This window comes from Budorcas taxicolor, chromosome 2 (genome assembly GCF_023091745.1).
Source record: "Budorcas taxicolor isolate Tak-1 chromosome 2, Takin1.1, whole genome shotgun sequence".
NCBI classification, from domain to species: Eukaryota; Metazoa; Chordata; class Mammalia; order Artiodactyla; family Bovidae; genus Budorcas; species Budorcas taxicolor.
The window spans coordinates 17452777-17474781 of NC_068911.1; the positions used below are offsets into that span (position 1 = coordinate 17452777).

The following is a 22005-nucleotide window of genomic DNA, read 5'->3' on the forward strand; positions in this document are numbered from 1 at the left end:
TGCTGAGCAGCCTCTCCTTTTACCTGTGGTGGGGCCCTCCAGGTGGTCACAGTTGCCATCCTGTTGCCCTGTTGTCTTCCTGACATGGAAGCAGGGTGTCAGTTCCATTTATTATTGTGCTTGTGCCTTTATTGAAGGAAGAAAGTAAGAGATTTCTTGTTCCCATGTTTTCTATCAGAAGTGGGGGGAAAACATGTGCAAAGTCCCTGGGGTGGGAATGAGTTTTGTGCATTTGTGGATGGGAAAAGAGACTCAGGGAGGAAGGGAGATCAGGCTAGACAGATGGGCAGGGGCCAGATCATTTAGAATCCTTGAAGGAACTTGGATTTTATTTTGAGTGTGATGGGAAAACATTTGCACATTTGAGGGCTTGAAGAAGCAAGATTCCATTTACATTCTGGACTTGGGCTGCTGAATGGTGATAAATGCTAGAGAGAAAAATAAAAAAGGGAAGGGGATTGGAAATATTAGGGAGGGGTGTGGGCAAATAGTGGGATCAGGGAAGATATTACTAAAAAATAACGTTTGGGAGAAACTTAGGGGAGGGGGAGGGGATCCAGGGGGAGGAAGAGGCAAGTGCAAAGGCCCTGAGGTAGGTGTGTGAATGATGTATTTAAGGACCAGCAAAGAGGCCAGGGATGCCTGATATATTTCAGGACCAGCAAGGAAGGAAGGACAGGAAAGCCTGGCGCATTGCAGTCCATGGGGTCACAAAGAGTCAGACATGACTTAGCGACTGACCAACAACAAGGAGCCCAGTTTGACTAGAAGGAGGTGAGCAAGGGGGAGGAGGGGTAGAGGTGAGATCAGGAGGTGTCAGCAAGTTAAAGGCTATTGTACTGCTGACCCTGAACAGGCGAGTGGATGCTGAGCCCACTGCAACGCCCTCTCCCAGTGGCTTCATGGAGGACCAAGGAGGGTGTGTGTCTTGGCTGGGACCTCCTGGGACCAGGACTTCCCAAGTGAGAACTTGAGGAGGAGGTTGGAGGTGCAGTCTGTCCACCAAGCCCTGAACACCTGGCCTGCTCTACAAGGGGTGGTGCCCTGCTGGCTCATTCCAGCTCTGAGGCTATTCTGTCTGTCCGCAGCCCCCAGGATGGAGTCTCAGCAGCTGAAGTCCCCTCCCCATCTGTGCTACCAGTAGGCTCCGCCTGTGACCCTCTGCCAGCCATGGTGTTGGGGGAACAAGGGTGGACAGAGTTGGGTGGGAATTTGGCAGCTGCCTCGGGTACTTGTCCTCATGGGACACGTGTCAGATTAGCACAACCTGGAGTTGTCACGGGTGAGCCCTGTGCCTGCCTTGGCCAAAGTCTCCACCCTTACCTTTGGAATCGTCACTGTTCAGTGATGATCGTCACAATCGTGCCCTCACAGATCAGTGTCAACTCCAGGCTCCCTCCTCCCTCCCCCGTCTGCATGGCTCCAGCATGAAATTTTGGACACCAGGTCCCTGCTACCCTTGAGATAAAGTGGCCTCCTCTGCCCAGCCCCAGCCCCTCCCCCCTTGGCCTCTGTGGGCCAGCCACACCTGAGGGCCCCTGTGGTTCTGACTCCTGTTTCCCCAGGTCTGGTTTGCCTTTCCTGGCTCCCTCTCATCCTTGAAGTCCCATTGGATGCAGTACCTCCTACAGAAGCTCTTGGGACTCCCCAGTCTAGCCACAGTCCTGGCTTACAGACTCATCAGTGAACCATCTGTGCTTTGCTGCTCTGGCTGTCTTCTTTCTGGCATGTCCTGAGAGTGGCCTTTCATCATGATGTTCCAGCTCATCACGGTGCCGGCACAGTTAGGAAATAAAAAAGGACACTTGCTAGGCACTCAGTGTGTACCAGGCTCTGTTTCCACATAGGTCATTGAATCCCCATTATAACCCTTGATGCGGGCGTTGGCGGCATTCCATTTCACAGATGAGGAAACTGAGGCCCAACAGGATTTAAATACCTTGCCCCACATCATACAGCTGGTAAGTGGAAGAGGATTGAATCCACTCTGTCAGGGCTCCCTAAAGCCCTGTTCTTGTCCCTACCTTGTCCCTCCCCACTGAATGGGATGAATGACTTGGGTACTGACCCAGTTCAGATGAAAAACCCTCAAACTTCCCCTTCTCTCTCCCTCTGCAATGAAGCTTGAGCAAACCTCCCATCAGGCTGGCCAGTCTCATCATCAAAACCCACAGCGTCTGCACTGCCAGCCTCACTGATCTCTGGGCCTTGGCCTGCAAAGGCTTGGAGCTGGGCTTGGGTTCCCAGCCAGAGGTGGGCTGGGTCATGGCAGTGACAGCATCAGATCCTAGCCACTAGACCAGTGGTCAATGACAAGCGCCTTGGTTCTTCAGGTTTTCAGAAAAGAATTTCCACAAAGATGGACACTAGTGAAGCAAGTAAAGTGTTCATTAGGAGGAAAAAGAGTATAGTGCTTGTGGATAGACACATGGGTGGGCTCATGTGAGTCTCTGAGTTGTGCCCACACAGCAGTTTAAATCACTTCTGTGGGACATTTCTTCCGGTTTTCTTTTGGCCTATCATTTTGATTTGCCTGGTTTATGGTCCACACTGGTATATCTCAGGTTTTTTCAATGTGTGCACACGCATCTCTTAGCCAAGATGGATCCTACCAAAAAGGCATCTGGGTAGAACATCCCTTGTCATGACTCCCCTTTGGCCTCCAAGGAGACTTTTCTGCGCTTGTGTGGTCAGAGAGGTCTGCTGACTTCGGGAATGAGAAATATGTGGTCTGTGCAGGGTCCAGCCTCCTCCTGTAATTGCCCTGTGATTCTTGTCTTGGAGTTTCAGTCACTAGAGGATGAATCTCCACTTGCTTTTCCCTGGGTGGGGGGTGTGCCCAGGGCATCTGCCTCCTGCCTCATCACTGCCCACTAGTTTCCCAGTGCCTCAAGTCACATTCCCTTGGCATCAGCCCCTCCAAAGAATCTGCTTCTCTCCCTGCAAATGTCACCAGAGGGGCTCAAATCTTCAAAGCCCGTGGCCTTTCCCTCATCTCTTGGTCCTCATATTTTCCTGACCTTTGGGTGGCATTCACAGCAGCAGCCGCCTCATCCTTGAAGCAGTTTCTTCACTTGGCTCCTTTGCTGCTGGCCATCTCCTCTGTTTCCTCTTGGCTTATGTCCTTTCTTAATTATTTGTTTAACAGCTTTTTGCTGAGCATCTCCTGGGTCAAGGCCAGATCTTGTTCTAGGAGATAGCACTGAATGGTCTGATAAAACCCTTGCCTGTGTGGAATTTTCACTGTGGCTGGAGAACCAATCACGTGTGTTGGCCAAAAGATAATGTTACCATTTCAAATAATAAAAAAGAGAACAGGGTGAAGGATGGGAAGTGGCTGTGTGTATGTTGTGGGAATGGTTCCTCTAGATGGAGTGGTCCATGGCATCTAAGCTGGAAAGCAACTGAGCAAAGCTGGGGAATGAGCATTCTGGATACAGAGCTCAGCAAGTGCAAAGGCCCTGGGGTGGCTGGAGCATGGTGGGCGAGGAGGTGTCAGAGGATAGGCAGAGGCTCGACAATTTTGGTGGTGGAGGGGGTTGGTTCAAAAGACAGGCAGGAAGTTGGGGCCTATTCCAAGTGCAATGAGAACTCTCCAGAAGGTTGCAATAAGGAGGAGACTTCATGGTATTTGTATTTTTAAAAGACACTACTCAAAATGTGGCCCATGCATCAGAATGACTCAATGGATGTGAGTTTGAGCAAACTGAGAGATAGTGAAGGACGGGGAAGCCTGGTGTGTTGCAGTCCATGGGGTTGCAAAGAGTCGGACTCTTTGACTTAGAGGCTAAACAACAAGCAAATCAGAATGACCTGGGGTGCTTTTCATAATGCAGAGCCCAGCCTTTTCCCTCATCTGCAGTATCAGCTTCCCTGGGGCCAGCGTGGGAACTGCACTTTAACAAGCACTTACATATTTGAGAACAACTGCTTCAGGCAGAAATTGTTAACCTGGAAATTCCCAAGGGGTCAGTGGTCAGAATTCAGGGGATCCCAGAACTTGGGTGGCCAAATACCACATCTTTACTCTCCCTGCCTTCTAACTGGCAGTCAGCATTTCCCTCCATGATATGTGGTGTCCCAGCCCCACCTGGGACTTTGTTGCTGAGTGGAATCCCAGAGTTTTCATAACACATTACAGGGCGTGCAGAGGTCTTGAAAATATCACTTTCTTCCTGGCTGCTTCAAAGTCTCAGGAGTTATTAGACTTGCACTCGATCTTGTTATTTTGTGCATTAATAAAGAAGCACGTAGGTTGATATTATACATTTGATTTTTTTTAAATGTCTTGATAACTCCATTTCGGTATATTGGTGTTTCCTTTACAATCCTGTATGTTTGTCTTATGCATTTAAAAACATTGTTCAGGGAGAAATGTGAAGCTTCATCAGATGCCATAGGCGTCCAATGCCCCAGAAAAGAGGCAGATCCCCTGCAGAGAGCTGGAAGGGGGCTCAGACAGGGCTGAGCATCAGTCTTGACTACTCCCCTCGCCAGTGCTGTGAGACCTTGGGCAAATCACTCTCCTTCTCTGTGCCTCAGTGTGCTCATCGGTAAGATGGAGCCTGTATCAGCTGTTTTGAATGCTTGTTGGAAGGGACCAGCCAGGCCAGCCAGAGGTTATCGGGAGGTGCCCTTTCTTCCACTGACCTTGAGGCCAGCTGGGCTTGTCCTTCATGGTGACCTGGGCTGGCTGCCCTTTGAATCCTAGCTCTGTCATTTATTAACTGTGATCCTGGGCTGGATAATTAACCTGCCCATGCCCAGTTTTCTCTCATCTGTAACTTGGTGATAATCATAACACCTAAGCCATTATAAGGTCGAAATGAATTTCTGTTTGCTAAGGGCCCAGCACAAGGCTTGACACTCCTTAGGTGATGTATGTGTGTGCGTGCGAAGTTGCTCATTTGTGTCCAACCCTGCAACCCCAGGACCATAGCCCGCCAGGCTCCTCTGTCCATGGGAGTCTCCAGGCAAGAATACTGGAGTGGGTTGCCATGCCCTCCTCCAGAGGATATTCCCAACCCAGGGATCAAACCCGCATCTCTTTGGTCTCCTGCATTGGCAGGCGGGTTCTTTACCAATAGTGCCACCTGTATAGGGTTGGCCAAAAATTTTGTTTGGATTTTTTTTGTCATGTGGTATTGGCCAACCCAATAAACGTGATCGTCATTATTGGGTATGTGTCTCACCCCTCAGGTTATTTTTTTACTTATTTATTTTTTAAGACATTACAAGGTTGATTTATTTTTGACTGTGCTGGGTCTTCGTTGCTGTGAGAGGGCTTTCTCTAGTTGCAGAGAACGGGGGCTACTCTAGAGCCACAGTGCAGGGGCTTCTCACTGCAGTGGCTTCTCTTGTTGCAGAACACAGGTTCTAGAGCACAGGATCAGCAGTTGTGTCGCATGGGTTTAGTGGGATCTCCTTGGACCAGGGATCGAACCCCTGTCTCCTGCATTGGCAGGTGGATCCTTAACCCACTGGGCTACTAGGAAGGTTCCACCCCTCAGGTTAAATTGGGGGTTTCCAGAGGGCTAGATCCAAATTTATTCCCCTTTGCATTCCTCATAGTGCCTGACGCAGGGTCTGAGTTTGGGAAATGTGGTGCACAGACTGTGAATTTTTTGGGTGAGTTTCAGGGAAGAGGAACACTGTAGGGGCCAGGATCAGGGAGGGCAAGTCAGAGTGCCCTGGATTCTGCAAGAGGGCTACAAACAGTCTGCAGGCAGAGGCTAGAATGTGCTTCATTTTGGGATCCTGAGCAAATGTTGAATCCAGGTCACCCAGTTGACAGTATCTCCCTAAAGCCTGCTCAGCCTGCCTCTTTCAGGCTTGAGACAGATGAAGTTTTTCTTCTTTCCAAGTCTCCATGTTCTCATTTGTTAAATGGGGATAGCTGGCATGTATTGAGGCTTATTGTGAGCTGAACCTGGATTATGCCCACGTGTCTTATTGAATCCTCACAACCTACCACCCTCAGAGGTAGATGAGGGAACAGGCTCAGAGAGGTGAAGTAACTTGCCCAAGGTCACACAGCAGGTCAGTAGCAGAGAGGAGGTCTGTCTGCAGGCCATGCTGTTAGAATATAGAATAGAATAGAAAGTCGCTCAGTCGTGTCCAACTCTTTGCAGTCCCATGGCTTATACAGTCCATGGAATTCTCCAGGCCAGAATACTGGAGTAGGTAGCTTTTCCCTTCTCCAGGGGATCTTCCCAACCCAGGGATCAAACCCAGGTCCCTTGCATTGCAAGCAGATTCTTTACCAGCTGAGCCACAAGGGAAGCCCACCGCTATCATCTCACAGCAGATAAATCTTTCCTTCCCCCCACCCCTTGCAGGGAGGGATGGACCATAGCCCACCAGGTTCCTCTGTCCATGAAGTTTTTTCCAGGCAAGAATACTGGAGTGGGCTGCCATGCCTTCCTCCAGGGGATCTTCCTGACCCAGGGATTGAACCCACATCTCCTACGTCTCCTGCCTTGTAAGCCAATTCTTTACCGCTGAGCCATCTGGGAAGCCCTTGTTTTTCAAATGTTGGTATCTAATTCAAAATTTAAAAAAATACCATGTATAACAAGAGAGACAGAAAGATAGAATGACAAAGATAAGGAAGAACAAAAACAAACCCAGGAAACAGAACAAAAGAATCTCAAAAACTTGTCTTCAGACCAGTTTGGAACTTCTGACCTCCCCCATCCTGCTTCCTTGGTCTGCAGAGCAAGCCCATTTTAGAGATGGGAGAGGGGAGGCTCACGTGGTGGGAGGACGTACCCAAGTGATGAGAGGCCACGGTGAAGTGGTGGCCAGAGTCAGCCTTCGACTTCTAAGTGCTTCCCATCACGCTCTCCCTCCCAGCCTCCTCCCCAGGACCTGGCATGAGTGGGCCAGAGATTATGTTCAAGGCCAGCTTCTGGATCCTAAAGAGAGAGGACAGTCATTGTAGTCTGATAGGTCAAGGTCACCGTGACACATCTCAAATGCTCGGTGACTATCCCCAGGTTCCAACAGAGCCATTTCTAAAGGGCATGTCTACCAGAGTCATTTCTAAATTGATGGGGACTGTAACCTTGTGGAACTCTGGGGGCAATGAGACATTGTCAGAATCCATTCTACTGATCAACTCATTTATCCAGTTGTGAGCTCAGAGGAGGACAACTCATTTCTCTGGGCCCGGCTTGTCAGCTTAATACACCAACATTTACTGAGGACCTACAATGTGCCAGGAAGCAGGATGGAGGTGTGGTTTGCAGACACCATCTTACTTAACTTGCCCAGAATATGTGTGAGATTGGTAGTGCTGACTTGATTTTACAGCCAAAGAGACTGAGGCTCAGAGAGGTTAGGTAAGGGTCCAAGGTCAAATCCAGACCTGCTTGACTCCAAGTCCAGGCTCTCTCCATCTCACCCAGGCATTTAGCTACCCAGAAGTGATGGAGAAGCTTCCTTCTTTGCTGAGGTCTGTCTGAGGGCTGCAGTGGGGGCTGGGTAGTCAGGAGAGGCTTCTTGGAGGTGGTGTCTTGAACTAAGAAAGAAGATATATTAGTTTCTCATCGCTGTTGCAACAAATTAAGCACAAACTCAATGACTTAAAATGACATGGATTTATTATCTTAAAGTTCTGGGGATCAGAATTCTGAAATGAGCCTCATGGGGCTAGAATTGAAGTGTCAGCATTCCTTTCTGGAGGCTCAAGGGGAGAACCTGTTTCCTTGCTTTTTCCAGTTTCCAGAGGCTGCCCGCATTCCTTGACCGATGGTCCCATGTCGCTCCAACCTCTACCTCCATTGTCCCATTTTGTGTTCCTCAGACCTTCCTGGTTCCCTCTTTTTTATTATTTATCTATTTTTGGCTGTGGTGGCTCTTTGACACTGCGCAGGCTTTTATCTAGTTGTGATGATGGGAGGGGGCGCCTACTCTCTGGTTGTGGTGCGCAGGCTTCTATCGCGGTGGCCTCTCTTGTTGTGGAGCACAGGCTCCAGGGTGTGCGGGCTTCAGGAGCTGTGGCTCACCGGCTTAGCTGCTTTAAGGCACATGGAATCTTCCCGGACCAGGAGTGGAACCCGCGTCTCCTGCATTGGCAGGCAGACTCTTTATGACTGAGCTGCCAGGGAAGCCTTCCTTCCCTCTTATAAGGACCTTTTTGATTACACTAGGCTCATACAATTAATCCAGGATAACATCACCATCTCAAGATCATAATCATGTCTACATTCCAAGCTGCCACTGTAGGGGGCACAGGTTCGATCCCTGGTCAGGGAACTAAGAGCCCACATGTTGCATGGTGCAGCCCAAGGGTGGGGGAGTATCATGTCTGCAAAGTCCCTTTTGGCATGTAAGGTAACATCTTCACAAGTTCTGGAGATTAGGACATGAATATCTTCGTGGCCATTATTCAGCTGACCCTGGAAGAGGACAACACTCCAAGGGCTGGGGCCATGCTGGAGGCATGGGGACGATGAAGTGTTCAGCAAGTAGCCGGTGCTGAGGGTGGAGGTGGGCAGAGTTGCTTAGGATCTGCTGGTCAAGGATGAGGGTCCCATATGAAGACAGATAAACTTCATCTTCTAGAACAGCGCTCCCCACACTTGAACGTGCATTCAGGGCAGCTGGGAAGCTGAAAATATAGTTGCTGGTCTGCTTTGTGTAGAGAGGCTCTGTGTGCGCATGCGCATGTGCTAAGTTGCTTCAGTCCTATCCGACTCTTTGCGACGCTATGGACTGTAGCCTGCCAGGCTCCTGTCCATGGGATTCTCCAGGCAAAAATACTGGAGTGGGTTGCCTTGCCCTCCTCTAGGAGATCATCCCAACCCAGGGATTGAACCTACTTCTCTTACATCTCCTGCAGTGGCAGGCGGGTTCTTTACCACTAGTGCCACCTGGGAAGTCCAGAGAGGCTCTAGAAAAGGACAGTTCTGGAAAAGATGGTGACTGACACAGGAAACAGCCTCACGCGGGCCCCGTGTTTCCAGAGCAGCACCCAGCTCGGCATTTGACTGGCATTCCAGTCCCAGGGGCTCTGTTGCCGCATGCTTTTGCATCCTGCAGGAGCAGCCATCTAGGCTCTCCACCGGGCACGTCTGCCTGTGCGTGTGTGTTCAGGTGCTCAGTCGTGTCCGACTCTTTGTGACCCCATGGACTGTAGCTCTTCTGTCTGTGGGATTTTCCAGGTGAGAATACTGAAGTGGGTTGTCATGCCCTCCTCCCGAGGATCTTCCCAACCCAGGGATTGAACCCGCATCTCTTGTAGCTCCTGCCTTGGCAGGTGGGTTCGTTACCACTGAGCCACCTGGGAAGCCCCCTCCCATGACCTGCAGTCAAAGTCTCAAAGTCTCAAAGGTTCTGTCTGACTCCTGAAAAGAAGATTCCCAGTGTCAAGCCCTCCAGCAACTCACCGGCCCTCTCAGGATGTGGGGCTGAGGTAGACAAGAGGACTGTTGGAAATAGATTTCGGATCCATGCGTTTGACTCAGACAAATCAATCCGGGCATATTTTTAGAGCAGAATGCCTTTCCTTTGAAGCTAATTTCCTTTGAAACTCAGCACCTTCACGGTGGAATGTCATGGTGTTTGCTAGAACCCCCGAATCCATGAGGGAGCTGGATAACTGAGAGTTTGATGTCTATTTCACTCCTACATGTATTTATCAGGAAGGACCATACAGGCTCTCAAAATGTTGCATGTCTGTGGAGTGACTGGGATAGACATGACCTTAGACATCATTGTCTGAGGGCTATACACTCAAATGGTCATGAGTGCTTGGAAGGAGCCATGCAGGGATGAAGGGGGCTGGCTGGGTGGGGCCTGTGCTGACTCAGGAATACATGCCCTGTTGGAGGGGGCCCACAGCACCTCAGCTCCATAGTCACATGGGGGTGTGGGTCCTGCATTCTTGCATCCACCCATTTTGCAAACAAATCCGGAAATCTGGATTTTTTTTTCTGTGAAGTCTCCTATTTTTAAATGTTGATAATGAATTCAGATATTTTTAAAATACTGTGTGGGCCAAACAAGACAATTTTGCGGGCTGGCTTTGGTCTGTTGGCAGCTTGTTTGAGAAGCCACTTGTTTTACCGAGGAGGGAAACTGAGGCCCCTGGGAAACACCAGGGCCTCCCAGAGGACCCATAGTGCTGGGGCTGGAACTCAGGGCTGCAGAAGTGCAGTGCAGCCACCATTTCCAAGGCAGCCTCTTTCCCCTAAAATCTCAATCCCTGTGCCTCTGACAGCGTCCCCTCACTCCCTAAAGATGCAACCTCACGTAGCCTGGCAGGTGGAAGACCTGCCCCTGCTCCAGTCTGCCCCCAGCCTGCTTTGTGACACGCACACATCCTGACTCTTTTCGGGGCTAATTTCTTATTTGCAGATGGAGAGCTGGGGACTTGGTGACCCTCAAAGCCCCTCACTACAGTTCTTCGAGGCCTCTGGCTTTCTCCTCCCAGCCCCCCATGCATCCCTGTCTCTGAGCTTCCAATATTGACATTTCACGTACAGCAGCTGTCACTGAGCCGTTTCTAGCCTCAGAGGTCCCAAACCACATCATTTACATGATTTAACCTGCTGGGTTTCAGGGGGTGTGTCACCGAGCCCAAAGCCAGCGGCCACTGCACCATGACTTAGTGATTTGACATATTAAACGGATGGATTTGGGAAGGAAAAATGTTTTCTCTTAAAATGCCATTGCGTCTTGGGATTTCATGTGATTTTGCCACAATCCCCCTCTGCCCTCCTCGCCTTTCCCACGAGGGTTTTATTTGTCCCGTGGCTGAGATGCACTCGTTCCAGGCTGCCTACTCCTTGGCTCTACCCATGTGAATAACGATGATGACAACAATAATAGTAACAGCGAATGCACGTAACTCTTGCTATGTGCCAGGCACTGCCCTGAGCTCTTCACTCATTGATTGAATCGCTTTATCTTCACAACCATCCATAAGTGCGCTCTGGATCTATCCCCAATTTAAGCGAGAAAACAGATACAAACAGATACCATGAGAGACGACACAGTCTCCCGGTTGATAACAGGCAGAGCAGGTGTCAACCTCCGTGGCCTGGCCCACGTCTGGCTCTTCACCCATGTGCCTCCCTGCCTCTTGTAATTATCATAATTGCCAATAATTATACTAATTAGGAAGTAATAGTAACAGTTAAAACTCTTGTGAACACTTTCCAAGTGTCAGGCTTGTGTGACTGCAAGATATTGTCTCATTGAACGCTGATGATAAGTCTTTTATGGCTATTTTTCAGTGGAGGAAACAGAGGGCAAAGGAGTAAGGCCCTCCCAGCCAAGGTCACCCATCCAAGACACAGTTCCCACCTGTGATTTCCCCTCCGTTAAAGGGCTGGCCCTGGAAACTGTCTTAGCAAGGGAGGGATTCCTGGGCAAAAGGGAAATCGTTCTTCCAAACCCATCAGTTCCATCAGTGGAGGGTCAGAGTTGGCATCACAAAGATGTTTTTTAAAAAGGCAAAAAGTGCAGCTAAGAGGATTAGCTGTCACCTCGTGGGCCCCGCACCTGATGAGACATCATTTCATTGATCCTGCCCCAGGAGGTCACCAGTTCTCAGCTGTGAATCGAGCCATTAGTGGCAAGTTTCAGAGACTAGAAACAATCATCTCTGTGATTATTGAGCCTTTCCGGGCATCACCAAGGCTCCCTGCTGATCCTGCCCAGAGGCTTCCAGCCCACTGTCCTGCCGGCTTCCCTTATCCACATGTACGTACGGTGCGTTCCATAGCACTAATAATAACAGTGGGCATTGGTTTTAGACCAGACACTACGTGATGATTCCCAATTATTTCATTATTCCCCTTCTACCTTCTCTCTGTTTGCCCGGCGCCAACACCTACGGTCTAGCATTGACTCAGTTTCCCACCCCCTAAAGTTGACTGGCTTTTTTCTCAGTACGTTTGAAAGGGCACTGCAGATCAGTGATGTTTGTATTTGAATATGCATCAGCATCACCTGGAGAGCCCATTAAGACACAGATGGATTCCACTCTCTGAGTTTCCAGATCCAGGAAGGCCCAAGAATTTGCATCGCAGGTTCCCAAGCGTTGCCGCTGCTGCTGGTCAGGAGTCCAGTCTGAGATCACTGGCTTAGATCACTCCTCTAATTGGATCCCTTGCCATAAAAAATGATATGCCGGGGAGCTCTCTGCAGGCAACAGAATCCCCCACATGGTTCAAATGAAGGCTCTTGGATGAAAGCACTCATAGAGGCATGGGAAGGGTTGAGAGAATCTGAGGCACCCGAAGGCTGACAATGGAGTGGAGCTGTTACCAGCTTTGGACAGGAAGGAGAAAAGGGCAGAGCGGTGTTCTGGTGCCTGTAAGAATAGTAGCTGTGACAGCGGAGCTGCAGTCGTGGGCAGAAGAATGAGGTCACTGCCGGAAAAGTGGGCAGAGACTGAGAGGGAGCAGGGCAGAAGCACGCTGACCTCTCTCTTCCCGTGGTCCAGTTTCCAGCTAGTGCCCCCCATTGCTGACTCAGAGAGCCAGGGAGCCTGGGGATGCTGTCTAAGGAGTCAGGCCCCTGGGACACAGAGCGGGGCAGAGAGGGGTGGAGAGCAGTGGCCTGTGAGGGAAGAGAGGGTGGGGGAGATGGAGAGTTCCCAGCATACAAGGAAACTGTCAAAATGTTCTTCAGGTCTGCCTTGATGTTCTTCAGCCGCTCAGTCGTGTCTGACTCTTTGCAACTCCATGGACTGCAGCACGCCGGGCTTCCCTGTCCATCAGCAACTCCGGGGGCTTGCTCAAATTCATGTCCGTTGAGTCGGTGATGCCATCCAAACATCTCATCCTCTGTCATCCCCTTCTCCTCCTGCCTTCAATATTTCCAGCATCAGGGTCTTTTCCAGTGAGTCGACTCTTTGCATCAGGTGGCCAAATTATTGGAGCTTCAGCTTCAGCCTCAAGCCTGCCTAGGAGCTGCTGAAGATCTGAGCATTGTTTCAAACAAAGTGTTAGGAAGGTATTAAGAACATATTGGCAACAAACAGAGATGCTTGGTGGAGCTGATAAAATTTTTTAAATAATGGAAAAATGAATAGTGTTTTCACTTAGATGCAGACAATTTAATATTGTGCTTCTTCACACTTAACTCCACGTTTCCTCAAGGAATAACGACTTGATTCAGAAGGCTAACAGACTGAGAAAACGGTGGACTAGAGTCCCAAAGAACCATCTTGCCCGAGTTAGAATTCAGGCTTCTTTTATACTAAAAGGGGAGGGGTTGTGGTTAGTGTTGCAAACTTCTTGGTGTAGGAATTCTTTGTTCTTGCAGCTGTCCACCTAGTTCAGGACATAATATTCATGTAAACCTCCAATGAGACAAAGGTTATTCTCTATTCTGCCACTTAAAAAAAAAATCTCTATATGAATGGGAAAGTGTCACACTTGTAAAGGTTAGAACCTTGAGAATGGGCCATCCTGTATATTTCAGGCTACAGGCAACATTCTTAACTTTTAGCAAAAGCAACAGAATACAACTAAGATTTGATGCAGCCGAATAAGTAAGTAAATAAACTGTTGTTGTTCAGCACTAAGCTGACTCTTTGCGACCCCATGGACTGAAGCACACTAGGCTTCCCTGTCTTTCACTATCTCTTGGAATTTGTTCAAATTCATGTTCATTGAGTCGATGATGCCATCCAACCATCTCGTCCTCTGTTATCCCCTTCTCCTCCCACCTTCTATCTTTCCCAGCATCAAGGTCTTTTCCAACGAGTCAGTTCTTCGAGTCAGGTGACCAAAGTACTGGAGCTTCAGCTTCAGCATCAGTCCTTCCAATGAATATTCAGAACTGATTTCCATAAGGACTGACTGGTTTGATTTCCTTGCTGTCCAAAGAACTCTCAAGAGTTTTCTCCAGCGCCGCAATTCCAACACTCAACTTTCTTTATGGTACAACTCTCATATCTGTACATGACTACTGAAAAAACCATAGCTTTGACTATATGGACCTTTGTCGGCAAAGTGATGTCTCTGCTTTTAATATGCTGCCTAGTTTGGCTATAACTTTTCTTCCAAAATGCAAGTGTCTTTTAATTTCGTGATTGCAGTCACTGTCCACAGTGATTTTGAAGCCCAAGAAAACAAAATCTGTCACTGTCCACTTTTTCCCCATCTGTTTGCCATGAAATGATGGGACCGGACGCCATGATCTTAGTTTTTTGAATGTTGAGTTTTAAGCTGGCTTTTTCACTCTCCTCTTTCACCTTCATCCACAGGTTCTTTAGTTCCTCTTCACTTTCTGCCGTTAGAGTGGTATCATCTGCATATCAGAGGTTATTGATATTTATCCCAGCAATCTTGATTCCAGCTTGTGAGTCATTCAGCCTGGCATTTCATATGATGTACTGTGCATATAAGTTAAATAAGCAGGGTGACAATATACAGCCTTGTTGTGCTCCTTTCCCAATTTTGAACCAGTCTTTTGTTCTAACTGTTGCTTCTTGTCCTGCAGATAGGTTTTTCAGGAGACAGGTAAGGTGGTCTGATATTCCCATCTCTTTAAGAATTTTCCACAGTTTTTTGTGATCCACACAATCAAAGGCTTTAGTATAGTCAATGAAGCAGAAGTAGATGTTTTTCTGGAACTCTCTTGCTTCCTCTATGATCTGACAGATGCTGACAATTTGATCTCTGGTTCCTCTGCCTTTTCTAAATCCAGCCTGTACATCTGGAAGTTCTCAGTTCGCATACTGTTGAAGGGTAGCTTGAAGGATTTTGAGCATAACCTTACTAGCATTGGAGATGAGCACAGTCATGCAGTAGTTTGAACATTCTTTTTTGGATAATTCCCAGATGGCTCTAGTGGTAAAGAACCCCCCTACCAACGCAGGGGACATGAGATGTGCATTCGATCCCTGGGTCAGGAAGATCCCCTGGAGAAGGAAATGACAACCCACTCCAGTATTCTTGCCTGGGAAATCCCATGAACAGAGGAGCCTGGTGGGCTACAGTCCATGGCGTTGCAAAAAGTCAGACATGACTGAAGCGACTTACCACGTTGAACATTCTTTGGCATTGTCTTTCTTTGGGATTGGAACGAAGACTGACAGATATTTTAAAAATATAAAGTCATGCTCAAAATTCTCCAAGCCAGGCTTCAGCAATATGTGAACCGTGAACTCCCTGATGTTCAAGCTGGTTTTAGAAAAGGCAGAGGAACCAGAGATCAAATTGCCAATATCCGCTGGATCATGGAAAAAGCAAGAGAGTTCCAGAAAAACATCTATTTCTGCTTTATTGACTATGCCAAAGCTTTTGACTGTGTGGATCACAATAAACTGTGGAAAATTCTGAATGATATGGGAATACCAGACTACCTGATCTGCCTCTTGAGAAATTTGTATGCAGGTCAGGAAGCAACAGTTAGAACTGGACATGGAACAACAGACTGGTTCCAAATAGGAAAAGGAGTACGTCAAGGCTATATATTGTCACCCTGCTTATTTAACTTATATGCAGAGTACATTATGAGAAATGCTGGACTGGAAGAAACACAAGCTGGAATCAAGATTGCTGGGAGAAATATCAATAACCTCAGATATGCAGATGACACCACCCTTATGGCAGAAAGTGAAGAGGAACCAAAAAGCCTCTTGATGAAAGTGAAAAAGGAGAGTGAAAAAGTTGGCCTAAAGCTCAACATTCAGAAAACGAAGATCATGGCATCCAGTCCCATCACTTCGTGGGAAATAGATGGGGAAACAGTAGAAACACTGTCAGACTTTATTTTTTTGGGCTCCAAAATCACTGCAGATGGTGATTGCAGCCATGAAATTAAAAGACGCTTACTCCTTGGAAGAAAAGTTATGGCCAACCTAGATAGTATATTCAAAAGCAGAGACATTACTTTGCCGACTAAGGTCCGTCTAGTCAAGGCTATGGTTTTTCCTGTGGTCATGTATGGATGTGAGAGTTGGACTGTGAAGAAGGCTGAGCGCCGAAGAATTGATGCTTTTGAACTGTGGTGTTGGAGAAGACTCTTGAGAGTCCCTTGGACTGCAAGGAGATCCAACCAGTCCATTCTGAAGGAGATCAGCCCTGGGATTTCTTTGGAAGGAATGATGCTAAAGCTAAAACTCCAGTACTTTGGCCACCTCATGCGAAGAGTTGACTCATTGGAAAAGACTGTGATGCTGAGAGGGATTGAGGGCAGGAGGAGAAGGGGACGACAGAGAATGAGATGGCTGGATGGCATCACTGACTCGATGGACGTGAGTCTGGGTGAACTCTGGGAGTTGGTGATGGACAGGGAGGCCTGGCGTGCTGCAATTCATGGGGTCGCAAAGAGTCCGACACGACTGAGCGACTGAACTGAACTGAAAGTTATTTTTATTTTAAAAACAATTTTTAAAAAGTAAACGGAACAGATCCAATATGGAGTCAGATTTGTCCCTCCCTATTACAATGGGAAACACAGATTTGAAGATCCCACCCCACCTGGTGGGTACCCAGTGTTACCCACCCCCTGGGTACTTATTCACTCACATTAGGCATCGGTTGAGGGCTGCTCCTGGGGTGGAGGGCAGGGTGGTGTCAATCTCCCAGCAGGTGGGGCATGGGCTCTGATGACCAAGGCAAACCCTGGGGCAGAGAGGTGCTGGCAGGTGGCCGGTGCATTGAAAGGTCATGGGCAGGAATGGGTGGGTCATCCCTAGTATGGCTGCACCATCACAGCACCCTCACCACCCTTTTGGTTGAGTCTTCATGTTCCCGTGGATTCTGCTTCCCACCATTTTCTCTTTTGCTTGGCATACTTTCTGGGGGTCATCCATCCCTGTAATAATCATGGCAAACACTCAGTGCCATGTCTTGCCAATGCCCCCACGTCCCTGTCTGGGTTCCAGCTGCCTGGTGCACATCCTCACCAGAGGTCCTGCAGCAGCTGAAGATTCTGCACCTGTAGGCCTCGACTCACACGTTCCTATCTTAGCATTGTCCCATTCTCACTGCAGGGCAATGACCGACTGCTCAGATGCCTGGGCTAGAAACATGGCCCCACTCTGGACTCCTCCCTCTCTTTGGCCATCGCATCCATGGGTCAGCAGACCACTGAGCCCATCCCTCTGGAGTTACCAAGCTCCCTACTTGTCCTCACCATCGTCGCCCTGCCGTTATCGTGGTCTGGACCACCAGCATCTCTTCATGGGTGCGTGTGTGCTAAGTCACTTCAGTCATTGCTGACTCTGCGTGACCCTCTGGACTAGCCCACCAGGTTCCTCTGTCCATGGGATTCTCCAAGCAAGAATCCTGGAGTGGGTTGCCATTACCTCCTCCAGGGAATCTTCCCAACCTAGGGATTGAACCTGAGGTCCTATGTCTCCTGTATTGGCAGGTGGATTCTTTACCACTAGTCCCATTCTTCATGGAGCATGGCTAAAGCCTCCAGCGGATCTGCTAGTCAGGCCCCCTTCCAGAGTGAGCCTCCTGGCAGGTCTTTTCCTTGCTAAGGCCTTTAGGACAACACCTACCTCTGCGTCATGGGTCAAGCCCATCTTTTTCAGCCTGGTTCTCAGTGTTACCAACCAGGGTTCTTAACCTCCTTAATCAACAGAAATTGATACGAGGCCAGACAGGTAATTCAGGCCAGGCGTTATTGGGGTGAAAACAAGCAACAGTTTCTCTTGCTCGCTCCCCCTGCAGGGTGGAGGGGAGAGGACAAGCTATTTCCCTATACAGGTTAGCAGTAGGGAGAGTCCAGGGATCTGGCCACAGAGGTGGCTTGCCCACCCCTTTGATGGTGGTGTGTGTAGGGGTCATGAGCAGTACCTGCTTTTGCTCCCAGCTCTTTAGTGGTGGCAGTTGTTTTCTTAAAGAGTATCTTTTACTCTATATTTTACTTAGATATTTTTTGGCTGTGCTGGGTCTTCCTTGCTGCACACGGGCCTTCTTCAGTTGTGACAAGCGAGGGCTACTCTTTAGTTGTTGGTGCCAAGGCTTCTCATTGCAGTGGCTCCTCTTGTTGCGGAGTGTGGGCTCCAGAGAGCCAGCTCAGTAGCTGTGGTGCGCTGGGCTTAGTTGGTCCGAGGCATGTGGGATCTTTCCGGACCAGGGATGGAACCCTTGTCCCCTGCATTTACAGGCAGATGCTTTACTGAGCCACCAGGGAAGCCCTGGGTCTTTGGTCTTTTTGTATCTTATTGTCCACAACTTGCCCTAACCGCGCAGGCACACAGTTATTTTTAGTCCCTTATGGTTTCTGTGTGTTTTTGTTGCTTGAAGAGAGTTTTGTCCAGGTGCAAGCATTGCAACCAAGGGTTCCAGGTCCCAGCCTGTCTCACCAGCATCCTTAAGACTCATCCACTTTCCCCTGTGGCCTCCTTCCCCACCATACCTCGTGGCCAGCTGGGCTCAGGGTCATTGAGAATATGCTCCCCCACCACAATCCCGCTCCGTGGCCCTCTTCCTGCAGGAATCCTGGCTCAGGAATTCTTAGGGGTGCTGGGGTGCATGTAGATGAGAGCCATGGTCAGAGAACCCAACTCCCCCATATGACTTCAAAGGGCCACTCTCTCCTGCTAATTTATGATCTCCCTGCCCATGATGGTTTCTGGAGTCAGAGAGGCCTGAGTCTGAACCCACACTGACTGTATCACTCACTACCCAGCTGTGTAGACCAGTGGCTTAATCCTTCGGAACCTCAGTTTGCTCATCTATAAAATGGGTGCTGCCTTGCTAAGCAATCAGGAAGACTGGGGGTGGGGGGGAGATCATGCATGTGGATACTGGTGTCTGAGGCCAGAGTCCTGGAAGCAGATCCTGGGATGAGGATCCATGTGCAAGTCATTTATAAAGAAATGTCCCAGGGAAGGGCTTCCCAGGTGGCACTAGTGGTAAAGAACCTACCTGCCAGTTCAGGAGACCTAAGAGATGTGGGTTCGATCCCTGGGTCAGGAAGATGCCCTGGAGGAGGGCATGGCAGCCCACTCCAGTATTCTTGCCTGGAGAATCCCCTGGAGAGAGGAGCCTGGCGGGCTGCAGTCCATGGGGGTTGTAAAGAGTGGGACACAACTGAAGCAACTTAGCACCCACACACACCCCAGAGGAGAGTAGTAAGGGAACTGGAGAGAGCAGACCGGGGAAGGGAGGAAGGCAAGCGAGAGGTTGATGTGAGGCCGGAGCCCAGGAAGGGCAGCTTCCGCTTTGGCCCAGAGGGAATTTTGCAAAGTGTGTCAGGTCCCAAAATTGCCTCTGCCAGAGCCACGGGGCGGGACCACCCAGATCAGCCTCTGGCTGATGACATCGCAGAGAGGAAAAATACAAGTTTCCAGGTACTTTCTGAATGAAGATGGGCAAAACGAAGTCCAAAGACTTCCTGAAGACAATCCTCCAAAGACAGAAACACTGAAAAGAGATGTGAGGACATCGGGTGGAACATTAACACCATCCAGTATGACCTGGCACCGGAAAGATGCCTAAAACCCCTGGCCCTTAGTGCGGCATTGCTGCTACTATTAGCATAACCTCAGCAATGATCCTGCTTCTTACCATTGTTACTAATTTCCTTGCGTTGGGTGGGCTGGAAATTTTAGACAGATGCTCTGAGCCCAGTGGGTAGACAGGAAAATAATCTGGCAGAAAGAAGCAGCATAACCCCAGTTATGCATCTGAGATTCCAGTGCCTGTTTCTCCGTGGTTAACTCACTCCTGGAGCATCTCACTGCCCCACGCCCATGTCATCTCCCATCCCATCTGAAAGAGCAGAGTTGGGCCCTGCTGGGAGGGGCAGGTGGTGGGGTGCGGGCCTGGCCCCAGGCCCACGTGGGCAGGAGGAGAGCATCCGCTGGGGGAGCGGGGGCGATGCGGGGGAGTTGGCTGAGTCAGTGAGCCTCACTGTGGTGAGGGGCGGCCTCCGCCCACCAGCAGTGCAACAGCAGCTGGAGGTAAAGGCTTCTGGGAGCGAGATCAGGCCTCCCTGCAGGCATCCGCCCCCCTGCAGGGCCCGGCTCGCCCTGCACCTCCTGCCTTCCTCCCCGCTGCCTGGTGGGCCCTGGGCCAGCAAAGGGCTTTGGAGGCTGCAAGTGTTTGGTGCCAGGGGGTGTTTTAACAACATCCAGGCTGCCAAGAGCACATTATTCTCTTACAGAAATCCAAGGGATTGCCCAAGAAAGGTGATTATTTTTGTAGCATAAAAAGAGAGAGAAAGAGAAAAGAAAAGTTCTTCAAAGGTCTGAAAGGCCCATTGCGTCAGGAATGATAGTGGATGTATGAGAATCTGGGTCCTTCATCAGCCAATAGATAGGGGATCTGAAATTGCTGTTTGTTTGCTTCCTTCACTGGATGCTGTGTATCGGGGTGTCCCTAGGATATTAACGTGGAGAGAACAGCTTGTGCAAAGGCAGAAAGGTAGGGAAGGACAGGTCTAACAGCTTGTGAGAAAAGAAAAGCTGAAGATCAGGACTGTTGATTATAAGAGATGGAAATTCTACCTCTAACCAACTTAGGCAAAGAAAAAGAATTCTTGGTTCTTCTGATTGAAAGAACAAATGACTGGCAGCTTCAGGCATGTCTGGATCTCGGGGCTCAAACAACATCACAGGACATGATCTTCCTCTGTCCCTCGGTGCTGCCTTTCTTGGTCTTGGCTCTGCCGTAAGGGAGGCTCTTGCTACTCAGTGCAGCCACTTCCATCCTTCCCAATCTCAAACTGAGTGGAAAAAAAGGAATTTTCTTTCCTAGTAGTTCCAGCAAAAGTCCTGTGTCTGACTCATTGAGCTGACTTGGGTCATATGTCCGTCTCCTGCTGGCCAGGTCTGGTCCATAGTCCCTTCTCAAAACCTATGGTTAGTGTGGCCTGGAAGGTAAGTGGCTTCTAGAAAAAAAAAATGGAGTGGGGTACAGGGTAAATAAAAATGTAAGTGTCCCTTGAGGGCAACCATGATGTGTGTAAGAGGTGGGATGTTTATAGCTGCAGGCAGCAGAGACCACCACACAGCCAGCTTAGCTACAGGGAAGCCTGGGGGGTTGGTGGTTGGTGGTGGGGTATCCCAGTGAGCTTCCCTGGTGGCTCAGTGGTAAAGAATCTGCCTACAATGCAGGAGACAGGGATTCAGTCCCTGGGTTGGGAAGATCCCCTGGAGAAGGAAATGGCAACCCACTCCAGTATCCTTGCCTGGGAAATCCCATGGACAGAGGAGATTGGTGGGCTACAGTCCATGGGGTCGCAAAGAGTCGGACATGACTTAACAACTGAATAACAACAATGATGAGATCATCTTTCCATCTCTCGGCTCAGCAACTAGTGTCAGCCCTGAAGTGGCTCTCAGCGGCAGTCACTTTACAGATGAGAAGAGAAAGAGAGCCTCTTACCCAGTCACAGGATGGAAGTTCTTGCCTCCAATCTGAATGGACCCGCTTATGGTCCACATGCCTGCCTGGACCAGTAACCATCACCCCAAGAGTGCCATGATCTGAGGGACTTCAGCTAGGGCTCCTGAGCCAGTCCTGGTGAGGAGGATGGCTGGCCAGGATCTCCTCATCCAATTGGGACCCACCCTAGATCCGATGGTCTTCTCTAAAACAACTTGATCCGCCAACCCAAGCGTGTGGGGGTGGAGTGAACCCAGGGAGAGTCCGCCCTGTGGGTCCTCACCTCACGACCTCCCTCCTCCTCCGTGCAGGGGTCCTGTGGCTGTCGGTGGTCTCCGAGGTACTCTACATCCTCCTGCTGGTGGTTGGCTTCAGCCTCATGTGTCTCGAGCTCTTCCACTCCAGCAATGTCATCGACGGGCTCAAGCTCAATGCCTTCGCGGCTGTCTTCACGGTGCTCTCAGGTAAGGCAGAGGGTCTCGGGCAGTGGGGGAAGAACACACCAGAACCAGCCCTGCCCTCAGATCAGAGGACAATGCGGGGGGGGTGGAGCCACCTTCAGGCTAAGACCTGATTGGCTCCCCCGGGTGACTGTGGACCAATCACTTCTTTTCTCTGAGCCTCAGTGTTACAATTTGTAGAGTGGGATTTGTCTGCTTCCTTATTCTCTGAATCAGCATGTGTTTAC

General features: G+C 49.6%; 1 protein-coding gene across 1 annotated transcript in view; it reads left to right on the forward strand.

Moving 5' to 3' along the window:
- Positions 1-22005, forward strand: part of GSG1L (GSG1 like) — a 254066-nt gene that overhangs the window by 146398 nt on the left and 85663 nt on the right. Inside the window, exon 3 of the mRNA XM_052636124.1 lies at positions 21629-21781. Within this exon, the coding sequence (XP_052492084.1) occupies positions 21629-21781 (153 nt within the window). The remainder of the gene's footprint in view (positions 1-21628; positions 21782-22005) is intronic.